This window comes from Aphelocoma coerulescens, chromosome 1 (genome assembly GCF_041296385.1).
Source record: "Aphelocoma coerulescens isolate FSJ_1873_10779 chromosome 1, UR_Acoe_1.0, whole genome shotgun sequence".
Classification (NCBI taxonomy): domain Eukaryota; kingdom Metazoa; phylum Chordata; class Aves; order Passeriformes; family Corvidae; genus Aphelocoma; species Aphelocoma coerulescens.
The window spans coordinates 63,924,792-63,937,521 of NC_091013.1; the positions used below are offsets into that span (position 1 = coordinate 63,924,792).

Here is a 12,730-nt window from a genome sequence, read left to right on the forward strand (position 1 = left end):
AGTTCTCTCATCTTGACAGGGATTTCATCCCTCTATATTGCACAGACTTCAAAGTTACTGGAGAAACATAAAGAGCTATTCCTATAACTTACATTTGTTTACAAGGATTTAAAGGAAAACACCAATTATAAACCAGCACAAGCAACACTTAATGGATACCAAATTCAGAAACGTAACACTTTATGCAACTAAAAGGACCCACAAGACAATGGATTAGAAATAAAAGACCCACAACATCTGCAAAAAGATGGCATAATTTATATTTGATCCACACCTCATGGTCTCACCTCATGGGGGAATGAACCAAGTGTAACAGTGAAGATAAAGAAACAACCATACAGTAATAGCACTGTATGCTCAAATTGTGTTACCTGTGTAACTCATCATTAAGAGCTACACTGCAGTACAGTAGTAAAAAAGAACCCTATTATTAAATGCATTAAGACAGTAAGACTATTGTTGAATGTGTATCCACATTTTCAGCGGCTTTCAGTACTACCCCTAATACTTAGCACAGCACTTTGACACTGTTGCTTAAACAGTTGCTGGGAAAGTTCACATCTCAGTAACACACCAAGAAATCAGAGTCCTGAAAACTTCCTGCTGATATCCATGCTAATTAAAAGAACCAAACACACACACACAAACAAACCAAAAGGAAAAAAAAAAAAAAAAAAACAAGACAAAAAAAAGGAAAAAAGAAAAGACAAGACATACAAACAAGAAGGCTGGAAAAATAAGTCACACAGAAGCTCAAACAATATGCCTGACCAAGTCATTTAACACACTTAAGCAGAAGGTTATAAAACACTCTACAAACAACTTCCAGTTGCTACCAAATCTATAGTTTACTAGAAATACTGCCTATAATTTTTAACAGACTGTGGTCCCATTCACCTAGAAGTTCATCTCTAAACTCTTTCCTCTGCTGCCTGTTTTAGCAATTTATGAAATGGTACTTCTCCACTACACTCAAAAGACTGGATTATTCAAAACTGTGTAACCAGATAAACAAGATATCCCTTAAGTTTCAATTAAGACAAATACAAAGCCATTTTCTGAGAATTTCCTTGAGGGAAAAAAAAAAAGCATAAGTGGTACAAGCATTTGTTGCTCTTCAAGGACTACAGTAAGCTCCAAAACTGTGTTAAATTCTCAGCCACAATGACAAACAAAACCTCCCACTACTTTACTTCTTACTCTGTTCTTCTAAAGTATTTTCAAAATTCTATACCCATTTCAGTCTATACAATACCTACAACCCCCAGCAAGGAAGGCTAATTATAAAGAGTAGTTTGTTTTGGTAGCCGTTCTCTGTTGAACAAAGAGAAGTTACTTTTACTGTTCTGGACCATCACTAACCCCACATGGCAAGAAGAAACAGAAACTGGGACAAGAACTTCAAGCCTGAATGCCCAGGATTCTTAAATTTACGTCCTGATTGTCAAAGGTCATCAATATAGGAAGCCTCACTAACACCTCAAAATAGGGTGATAAACCATTAAACATGAGGGACAAACATCTAACAAAATCCATGTAACACAGAGTGGAGAAGAGTAGAAAAAAACTCAGAAGTAATTTCTGGTACACAAGAATGCCAAAATAATTTAAAGAAAGCATAATCACAATATAATTGCTTACTCCAAGAAAACGGTGAGAAAGTTTACTGTGACTTTTCTGTTTTACCGAAACATGTTACAGATCTTACTTTGCAAGTAAAAAAACTTTCATAAAATTGAACAAGTTCCCATTATTAAAGCATAATGATGTGTTTGAACATGGTAAGTATCATTCTTACCTCTGCACAGCATCAGAATCAGAAGTCCTCATTTAGTAGGTACTATCAAGTCACTTAGTCCATAAGGTAACCAACAATGACAGAACACGTGAACTATCACAGGCTCTACCATTTGCATGTATGGCATCATTACAATCCCTGCCAAACATTTATAACCTCTAAATCTCTCTCCCAGGAAGGTCAATTCAGCTTCAGTGGAAGATGGAGATTTTTGCATGTAACTGCAACCACAAACTAAAACCTGCTTCCAACACTGACAATGCACAATAGGTGTTTGGAGGCTTGCACAAAATGAGCTGGTAAGGATTTCTACACCACTGATTGTAGCACAATCACTATCTTCGTTAGCAAATTCCAAAGGCAAACAACGAGTTAAAGTGTTGCCAGACATTAAAGCCAGAAGGATGATCAGGTGCTCCAACTTGACACCATAATTATGCTGCACTTCCATCATGCAATTCCTAAGTCCGAATGCCTTAGAACACACTAAAATAAATAAAGTGCTATCATCAGTCACTCGAGAACTCTTTCCATCTTAGCTTTAGGCTATGGTTTCCTGTACAACCATGCTGAGAATAAGCTAGTTTCTTATTTACGGTGATCATTACCATGAAATAATTTACTGAATAATCTCACTCTCAAGTCCCTCTTAGCATGCTGTTAAAGCATGCTTTTGCTTAATAGCACAGCTTTTGGTGGTCTAAATGCAGTAAATGAAAGGTACAGGTCCACTTTAAGAAGCTTTCAATCATTTGTTAAAAGTATAATACATATTACACACAGTACATTTTAGTCTCATAAATTAATCAAAAGAATAGAAAAAGAACCAGTGCATTAAATCAATGAGAACAAAGACACATCATTCTTTTCTAGTCATTTTTATGTTTCACCTACATCACACTGCAAACCCAGATCACAAATTATTCCCAGAAAGGTCATACCAAGAATACACTTGCTATAATTATACTGATATTCAGGCATGCAGTTTTTTGTTTAAAAGACCACACTAGCAATACTACTGTTTAAAATTTGATGTACTTCCTAAGCTGTTACAGACAGGTCTGAAAAGGCTTATTTACTTTATTACTATCTGAAAGATGAACAGGTTACAGGGGGTCTCTTTGTAGTACAGGTGTGCTAACAATACAGCTTTTTATTTATGCCTAAGCAAGATACATTAACATATTGGGGGTTGCTAGGTTGGGCTGGGGTTTTTTGTTTGTTTGTTTAGGGTTTTTTGGAGGGGGTGGTGGTATTTGTTTTTCAATTATTTTCCCCTCCCACTCTGCTTTACTTTGCTAGCTTACCACTGACTGATACAGTCATTACTCTGTTGCCCATTATCTAGATCACAGTAACTTGTAAAGGCTGAAACACTTCACTACCAATCCATTTGTCAGTGTGTTTAATTCTGATTTCCAGATTAGCCTGTAAAGAATGCAAATCCTGAGATAATAACAAAGATAGTTTTTCAACATTTAATATTTGAAAACGTTGTTTGCTCATTTTCACATATGCATACATAGATGCTTTCATATTTATGCACTGCTCCAAAGACCAACCAAAACTGCAGTGCTATGGAAATCAGTCAGTTGAAGAGATGAATTTCTCAGCATCTGCCTTAAGTGCTAAATTACTGCTTTTACAACCCTCTGGTATCTGTTGACTCTTCCTGTCTTGAAAGGCAATGTACTGTAGCAACCCTTAGTTCAAAGCATATCATGGCATGCAGAAAATGCATCTATAAAAGACATCAGGAAAAGGTCCATCAAAACAGGTATTGCCACCTACAGCTGGTCAGCAGACATACAAGGTGCAGACCCTAAATTCCTCATTGTTCTTAGAGCAGAACTAACAAAGTCAATTCCACCAACAACAGGTATTTTTCTCCATCAGACGAAGTGAGAAACTGGACTTGTCAGCACAACACAACAGCAAGCACACTTTCTTCACCAAAGTTCTCTCTTTCTACTCACTTGACTTGTCACTAGTGAGGTTAATAATTTTTTCAAGTTCCATAGAAAGCTCAATTGAAGATATGAACAGACTTTTTTAACAGTTCACCTCCTAGAACTCAAATCACATGGTTTTCAAAATGGTGGCAAAACTATGAAGCAAGTCTAAAATGTGCAAAACAGAAAATAACAACAGTGCCCTTAGGATGCAACTAAAAAAAAAACCAAAACACTATAAATCTATGCTAATCCACCAGAAATCCTTCATTGTAAAGTATCTTTTCCTTTTCTCACCAAATAGAGAGCAGCAAAACTTCCAGCAAATAAAAATGCCCATACGAACTCTAAAACCATTTACAAAATCGAAATAAGTATGCAAAATAGTTGCTGCATCAAAAATGTAATCGAATCTTACAGCTCTACTTTACTTACTTCATTCACTACTGCTTACTAAAATCTGCAAAAAGTATTGAACTACATCTGTAAAAACCTCATTCATACCTGGTCCATACCTTTCATACCTTTCCACCACACAGCTGCATACAGGATGAACATTAATGTAGCTTCCTGACTGTACTTCACTTTACAATCTAGTACTAGTTACTACTGCTAGAGATTTCTCTAAGGCTGCTCACAAGTCTTTGGATTCTCATGTTTAGCTTCAATCTTCCACCCTCTCTGCGAACTAAGTAACAAGCCAAAACACACGTCCTACACAGAAAACATTTCTAAAAGGATTTCAATAAAATCTTCTCTTAAAATGTAATGATATTGTCAGATAAAAAAATATATTTTAAATCTCTATGCCTGTTTTGTGTTTACCATCATCTTTTCCTCCTTCGCTTTAGCTTCACTGTTGGATGAAACGCACAAACAGGTGAACACAACTTGCACCAGCCTGAAGAATGCAAACAATTCTACAGGAAATGTTGTCAAGGACAGGGAGGCAGTTATTAGTTCTTTTATCCTTCATTCACAAAATTTGCTTTTGAGTAACAGCAAACAACATTTCAGATTAAGCTGTTTTTACATTCACTTATAGCAGCCTTTATAAATGCTGTAAAATACATTAACTTTTCAAGTTTTCACTCTGCAGGTAACTTAAAAATAATATAAGTCCATACAAAATCTTAGTGCAAGCATGTAGAGCAAAGCATTGTCTACAAAGATGTAAAACTGATTTTGTAACATTAAGTATAAATACACAAAAATGTTCACTGTGGTATAAAACATGCATTCTTCCATGCTTAAATATCAAACACATGAAAATAAAAGCAATCCTCTTCTACAGTTCTAAAGATGAAACACTAAACTCAAAAGACCATGTCTAAAATAAGCAAGATTTAATACCTATAGTGAATAAATCAAGGTAGCCACTCCAAATCCAACAAACTATGTAAGACTTATGCACTGAGTCCATACCATGGCACAAGTTAAGGAGAAGAAAAAAAAAAAGTATTTAATAACCAAAAAACTGGCCTGCGTTTTTGCAGACCAAAAAATTAAGAGACGATGAATCTCCCAACATACAAACACCTATGGCATACCCAATAGGCTTAAGAAAGAGTAGTCAGAAGAACTACAGGTGTGTGGTGATTTTGTATCCTCTATTTATTAACGTTTGCAAATTATTTTTCCATATGGCATTCTGCCAAGCACCTCATTTTTAATATCTAATCTCCACAATGACTTGAAATAAAAGTCATTCATACTGGGGAAATAAAGGTTACGGTTCTCAAAGCAGATACACTCCACACTGTCTATATTTAAAAGGCCATGGCCTGATAACAGGCATAGAAAGAGCTGCAAATGGCGTTCTAAAAACTGAACAGACTAAAGACTTAAAGATATTGGCACGGCCTTAAACGCAATTATATACAGGTTTAAGGAAAGCTGGAAGTTAATCTATACAAGGTATTACATGGGTCAGATGTTTTTTCAAAGGCACGCTACATGGAATTTTACAGCTTCTTTGCTGGCCCAATTATGTCATCACTCACTTCTTTTCTCCTACCTTTTCCTTTGCCAGGTTTAGAATCCCTTGGGATGTATTGATAGAAATCTTCAGTGACATATGTGTGTGCAGATAAGACAGAGAGAAGTGGGGATTTCAATCACACATATTTACAATACACCTGCTTCCGAAATGCTTATGTCCTTTTACAACACACTACCCTTTAACCTCCTGTAAAAGAGGGAATAATCTAATCAACCAGCAAAAAACTCTAACTAGAGAGATCCCACGGCCAGAAAAGTGGGGAGCCAAGCAGAATAACAATATATCTCGCACTGCCTGTAGTGAGTAACAAACTCTAAGCTCCAGCCCAAAATTCCGGAGAAGATGACAATATAAGTACCCTGCCCCGAGATCCCCTGGAAGAGGAAACAGAAGCAATCTCACTAGTTTTTAATGTCGCATACAAATACACAGGGAGACATGCTGCTGTAAATTGTCAGACTGTACACAAAAGTGACCTGGCCACTACTGCCATGCAAAAAAACCCAAATTATTTTTGGTCTCCATTTAATAGTGTCATATCCTGCTTTGTGTAAAGAATCTAAATGATTTTCCAACTGCAGCTAAACAAAGTGTAGTCTACCTGGAGATGACAGATTGAACAAAGACACAACGTGCATGGGAGAAGAAAGGATATGATCTTTGGCTAGCCAAACAACAGAGGAAGAAGGTATTTCTGGCTATTGTTACCCGGAGGGATTTAAACATTCTGGAAAAACTACCCAATCATGTCAAACTGCTAACATATGCTCTTAAAATCAGGGTACAGACATATTCTAGATCTCATTTTCCAAAACACTGAGTATCAATAAACTTATGATTCTCCTCTGTGGCTAGGATCCCCTGAGAGCCCAGGGGGTTTTTTGGTTGATAAAAGAAAACAAAACGAAAAAACAACAACCACACAACAATAAAAACAAATTGCACCACCAAACACCAATGGGACCTGTGAAGAGAAGGATTAGTGTCTTGGTTTACAAAATTCAAATAAAAGAAAACCAAAAAACATTCCTGAAAAACTGCTAGTAGATAATAGTGACACTGTTGGCTTTAATACCTCAATACGCCTTCTACCACCTTCACATACTTATTGACTTAAAAAAACATAATCAGAATGCAACAGTGTTGGAACTTGTCTTCTAGCACTCCTGGAAGACAAGCTGCTACTCATTACAGTTCTCTGGCATCTTAGAAAGATGTGATGAAAGCCACTACGGCAGTCAACACCTTATGATCAACATAATCAAGAGACTGCTGATAGAGTTAGGATTTTCAATATTAAGAAAAGAATCCAGCCTCTCCCAGCAACCCATTTTATTAAAAAAAAAATTAAAATTAATAAGGTCTGGCCACCGGTATTACTCCTGATTTAAGTTATGGCACCAAGAAGGTATTTAAAAAGTGCTTCACCTCCCATTGCTCCGGCATTTTTCCCATCTTGTGTTTAGTGCCTTGTTGTGTCTGCTCACCCTAGGCTCAGTTTTTCCAGTGTTCTTTCCCGTCCTGCCCCACATTTCCAAGGTGGGTTATCTATGTTAAAAATTACTTCTCCCATTAATGTAGCTTCTTAAGACAAAAAGTTCTTTGGAAGAAGCACCAGTCTTCTTGGCCACTTGCAAACCCATATCACAAGAGGTCCTCAATACATTGAGGACTTTCCACACAATTAATATCAAACCACACTTTAAAATCAATGTTTCGATCAATTCAGCCTACACACACAATGGTCTTTCACAACTGATACAACTTGTCTGGACACACTGTCAAAGAAATGAAAATATTCACATGCATGAAGACCAGGCAGTGGTCACTTACTTGAAAAGGTGAAGGTGAGAGAATACATGTAGTTTGAATGGGTGAAAATGGGGAAAAAAATATGCAGTTTTCTTACTCTAACTGCACAGAATTGGTGCACCAGATTCAAAGGCTCACCACCCTTCCATAGGCCTGAGTGGATCTCGCCGTGCATTAATGCTTTGAAGCAAAACCATCTAGACCAAAAGTACCCCAGGTTCAATTCAAAGAGCCACAACAACGTTGCTGAACATTTCTTATCCCACCATACTCATTTGCCTAAAGTGTCTCTTGGCTGTCAAAGAGGTTTTAAATACACCACAGAATAGCAACTGGTTCAACCTTAGTAAAGTCAATACTTAAAAAAGAGAAGCTAAGGCAGGATGAAGTCTAGGGTTGTGAAAAAAAAATCTACCTAAGAATAAATATTAATTATTTCTGTATAATAAATAATCTAAACTACCATCACCACTAGTATACCCACACTCCACAGTATTCTTCTTCCTCTACACAATGGGAATATACACACTGAACAGACTGTTAAACACAATTTACCCACACAGCAGTTTCAAAGCATAATCAATACAACCCACCCCCTCAAGAGAAAAACAAGTTCTTTAATACACTATCTGCATGTGCTGAGACCTGAGAAATAGTATTTTAATTAGACAGAAACATCACACTGCTTCATTTCACAGAACGGCTGTAACAAGAGTTGCAAGTTAGTGCAAATCAAACTATCAAACAGTCCATCTTTTAATGAAGTTACAGGCAGTCTTACCTCTCATCCTCACCATCTACAAGAGGCGTTGTCAACGGCAGCACCTTCAGCGGAAAGAGGGATGCCGAGGATGGCATGCTGCTGCTACCGCCATCTGAAGCGGCCGATGCTCCACCACCACTCTCGACGCTGGCAGCTTGAGGTAAACCCACCAAGGAAGGTTCTGTAGGGCGTCTGCCATCTTCGATTTGGCTTACAATGGACTGAGCTAGTGATTGTGCAGGGAACTGGGTAGAGCTTAGTGGCATCTGCTGTGGCACACTCTGTGCCACTGGCATACCTATACTTGTTGATATCAAGGGAGGCTGACTAACGCTTTGAGCCAAATTGCCATTCTGCGCAGCCGAAGCCTGTGCTATATTCTGTGGCTGTCCCAAACCTACAGAAGCAGAAGGTATGCCAGGAGGCACAGCTGAACCAGTCTGACTTGGTGCAGGAACAGTACTAGCAGAGGGTATAGGGCTTACTGCAGGCAGCTGCTGGCCAGTCATCCCTTGAACTACAGATTCCACTCCTTGTGCCTGTGGCTGTACAGGTAACAAGGTGTTTTGCTGAGCAATGACCATTTGCTGAGGAAGGCCTGTAGCACCGGCCTGTAAACCCTGCTGCATTATTCCTGTCTGCACAGGCTGCACTACTTGGGAAGATGGAGGAGCAGCAGTTGATGGCATAACTGGAGGTGGAATTTGGTTTGCAGCAGATGGTGGTTGCACCACAGCAGCTACGCTTCCTTGCTGCCCAACATTTAGTATTTGACCACTGGCAGCTACACCTGGTATTGCTGCTGGAGCATGTGCAACAGGCTGAGCTGGGGCAGCAGCTGGATGTGCTTGCACTGAAGGCTGCATGCCCTGTGCCTGGGCAACAGGAACCGGTTGTCCAGCTCCTACTCCTGTCGAACTTGGCTGCATGGCAGGGGCTGGAGTCTGAAGGATCTGCTGATGCTGAATGTAGTCTGGCATAGCCCCTGTGACAGAGTTTTGGTTCACCGGCTTAACGTGACCCGTGGCCATCTGCGTAGGAACTGGCTGCTGTTGCTGCTGTTGTCCATACTGCAACTGCTGCTGCTGCACCACTGGCAAAGTCTGCACAGGCTGTGCCGGCTGCGAATACGGCAGCTGCTGTTGAGCCATACTCTGAAGGGCAGGTTGCTGGTGGCCCAGAGATGGGGATACACCTAGTATATTAACTGGGGCTGGCTGAACCCCAGTAACAGTGGTTAGACTGGCCTGTGCAGGAGGTTGGACCCCTGGCTTCTGCTGTGGATAGTTTACCTCTTGAGAATGCAGCTGGACTTGTGCAAGCTGTGATTGAGAAACACTCTGTGGTATACTAGATGCTGGAATTGCTGGAGGAGCAGTACTGCTAAAATCCATCTGCTGTGGACCCACACCTTGAAATGCTTGCTGCTGTACCACAGTAGGTGCTCCCATTTCTCCACTTCCCACACTTTCTGTATAGTGACTCAGTGTGCTTACATTGCTGCTAACAGAACTCCCACTGGTGCTCTCCCTTTCAGAAGTCACTTCAAGCGGGTTTTGTTTTATCGTCTCTACTGCTTTGTTTACTGCTACTCCCTCCGAAACTGCAACAGTATTTTCTTTATCATAGAATTCAGTGCAAGTCCATCTACCTTTTTTGAAAGGTTCAGAACTAGAATCTAATTTTACAACCCTAAACCTTGACGTGCCAGATGCAGGCTGCTGCTGGCTTGATCCCACTGCCATTCCTGCAGTTGGATTAGTAACATTGTTAATGACACTAGAGGAAGCACTCGTACCATTGCCAACACCACTCAAGATACTCACATTAGCATTGCTGCCAGTTCCAGACAAAGCATTTACATTACCAGTACTCGTGATGTTGCTTAAATTTATAGTACCAAGCACGTTACTTGCCACACTAGAACTACCACCACCAATATTATTTAAGGTACTAGTTCCAGTAGCAGGACTTATACCTAAATTGCCAGGAGTACTCGTAGTGCGGATATTAGACACGGCAGATGCCAGGGAACCAGTGGATGATGCAGCAGAAACTGGTGCAGTTGGTATAACATTGTCAGAGCTTCCAGTTGTTGATAGTTTTCTAAATGATGGACTAGGAGGTGGTCCTCCAGAAACTGGGGCACTACCCACCCCAGGATGCGATGGATGATGGTGTCCATGATGGTGGTGGTGAAGATGGTGGTGATGATGAACATGATGGGGATGAACACTTCCATTGATCACAACACTCTGCTGCGGGTGATGAGGCAGAGGAGCATGCTGCTGAGGAAGATGAGGCTGGTTTGGAGAAACAGCCCCAGGAGTCTCTGCCTCTTGGAAGTTATTCAGAGTCTCTTCAGAAGAACTCCTCTCAGGTTCTCCCAAGTCAGTGGCTCTGGATAAAGACACGTCCAAGATTTCTGAAGATGACAGGTCTTCAGTGTGAGACTCATCCAGGTCATCGTAGCTTTCTGTATCCTCAGCTATGCTGTTATTAGAGCTCATACTAGCTGATATTTGAGCAGGGGTCACACTGGTAATTTGAAAGCCACTTTTCTTTTTCATTTGAGCTCCAGCCTGTGCAAGGGGCTGTGGCTGGAGCTGAGACTGCGAGAGGAGGTTCAGGCTTTGTGGATGAGGGGGTGTCGGCTGTGGACCCGCTGTTGAAGCTGCTGCAGGAGATGGAGGTGGTGGCTGGACCAGCAAAGGCGGCTGATAATCCTCGGCGGAGAGGGCAGCGCTCCCAACGCCGGTACCTGGTGCAGTGGGAGCAGTAACGCAGCTGCTGCCGCTGCTACTGCTGCTGCCCCTTCTAGGAAACATCGCCGGGTGCGCCATCTTCCTAGCACTAATGTCTGCGGCTGAGTCAGGCTGGTGCATTGTATCGGGTGTATTTTAAGAGTGCAATCCCCCGGTATGGAAAGAGACAGACACACACACACACACACACACACACAGTTAGCTGTGTGCTTAGGGCAGGGCAGAGACACCACCACGCACAACCCCCCCCGACTCCCGCAGTGCACGGGCTGAGGCGGCTCGGCACCGCCGCTCACCACCACCCCCCTCCCCTCCTCCTCCCCTCCGAGACAGGGAGGGGGCGAGCACCGGTCCTCCGCCGCCTCTGAATGTGACACTTTCAATCCTCCGCCATTCACTTTCTTTCTCCCTACCACCCTCCCCCCCGCCTCCCTGTGATTTCTACCACCACCTCTCTGCTCGGCCACCCCATCCCCACCCCCCTTCCCCAGCCCCACGATTGCGCCTCTCCCGGGAGGGCAGCCAGCCGGCCGCCCCGGGGGCGAGCCCCTTCCTCCTCCCCGCGGAGGCTCCGCCGGGCGCCGCGGCTCGCCGGCAGCCGGCAGCACCGCCCTCCCTCCTTCCCCGCCTCGGCGGGGCGAGGGCAGCCGGCGGGCCCGCAGGGCAGCCCGGCGAGGCGGCCGGCGCCCCTCGCCATCACCGCTCTTAGTAGTAGTAGGAGGAGGAAGGCGCGGATACGTACAGGACTGGCGCACAGCAGGGCGGCAGCGGCAGGCTGAGCCGGGCAGGGACATCCCCGTCAGTGGCAGCCATGGAGCTGAATCATTTTGGGTATTAGAGAGACGGAATAAGGACGGAAGAAAAGCAGCAGCAGCAACCCGACAAGAGAGTCCATGAAAAGGAGGGGGGGGGAGGGAGGGAGGAAGGGGGAGCCAGCCAGGCAGCCTCTCTCTCCTCCCTGTGTCTGGCTGTCTCTGGAGGAGGCTCCGCTCCGCACGCTCTTCCTTCCCCCTCCGCCGCCTCCTCCCCCTTTATAACAGGCGGCACCCGCTCGTCCTCCGCAGAACCGCGCCTGGAATCCGTCCTCCTCCCGCGTGTGCGTCCGCCCCGTCCTTTCTTCCCTCAGGGTCTACTCCCGGCTTCCCCGCCGCCGCGGGTCTCTCCCTCCCCGTGCCGGCCCCGTCTCCTCACGGAGCGCTGGAGGAGGCGCCGCGGGGGGGAGGAGGGGAGAGCTCGCCAAAGGGGAGGGCGGGCGAGAGACAACGTAAGATGGCGGCCGCCGCGCACGCGCGCCCCGCCGGCAGACATAAAGCCCGTCTGGCCGGGGCCGGCGGAAATAGGGCTCGGCTCGCGTGGCGGAAATGGTCGAACGGCTCCGAGCCCGCCGTGTGTGGGGGTGTCCCGGCTGGGGAGGGGGCGAGGCTGCGGCCATGGCCAGCGCGGGCAGCCGCCCCCCGGTCGCGTCGTGTAGCCGCCAGGTGCCCCCTCTCTGCCCGCAGCATGACTGTGCCTCACATGACCTGCCGCCGCCTCCCTCCCTCCCCCCCTCCTCAGCTCCGCTGCAGATTTATTCAAGTTATTCATCACCTTCTCTCCTTCCTCCCCTCCCTCGGTCCAGAATATTCCTGCCCGCTCCTT

General features: G+C 43.8%; 1 protein-coding gene across 8 annotated transcripts in view; it reads right to left on the reverse strand.

Annotated features, from left to right (window-relative positions):
- Positions 1 to 12,381, reverse strand: part of TSC22D1 (TSC22 domain family member 1) — a 93,650-nt gene extending 81,269 nt beyond the window's left edge. For 5 of the 8 annotated variants that reach the window (XR_011149861.1, XR_011149856.1, XR_011149858.1 and 2 more), the window contains exons 1-2: positions 11,835 to 12,380; positions 8,346 to 11,203 (exon numbers count right to left, since the gene is read on the reverse strand). Coding sequence is in view for 4 of the 8 variants with exons in the window: in XM_069010215.1 (XP_068866316.1) it covers positions 8,346 to 11,170 (2,825 nt within the window). In the remaining 4 variants the exon portion in view is untranslated. Of the gene's footprint in view, positions 1 to 8,345; positions 11,204 to 11,834 lie in introns of all 8 variants that reach the window. The other 3 variants (XM_069010206.1, XM_069010199.1, XM_069010190.1) reach the window with 2 other exon arrangements.
- Positions 12,382 to 12,730: the final 349 nt, after the last annotated feature.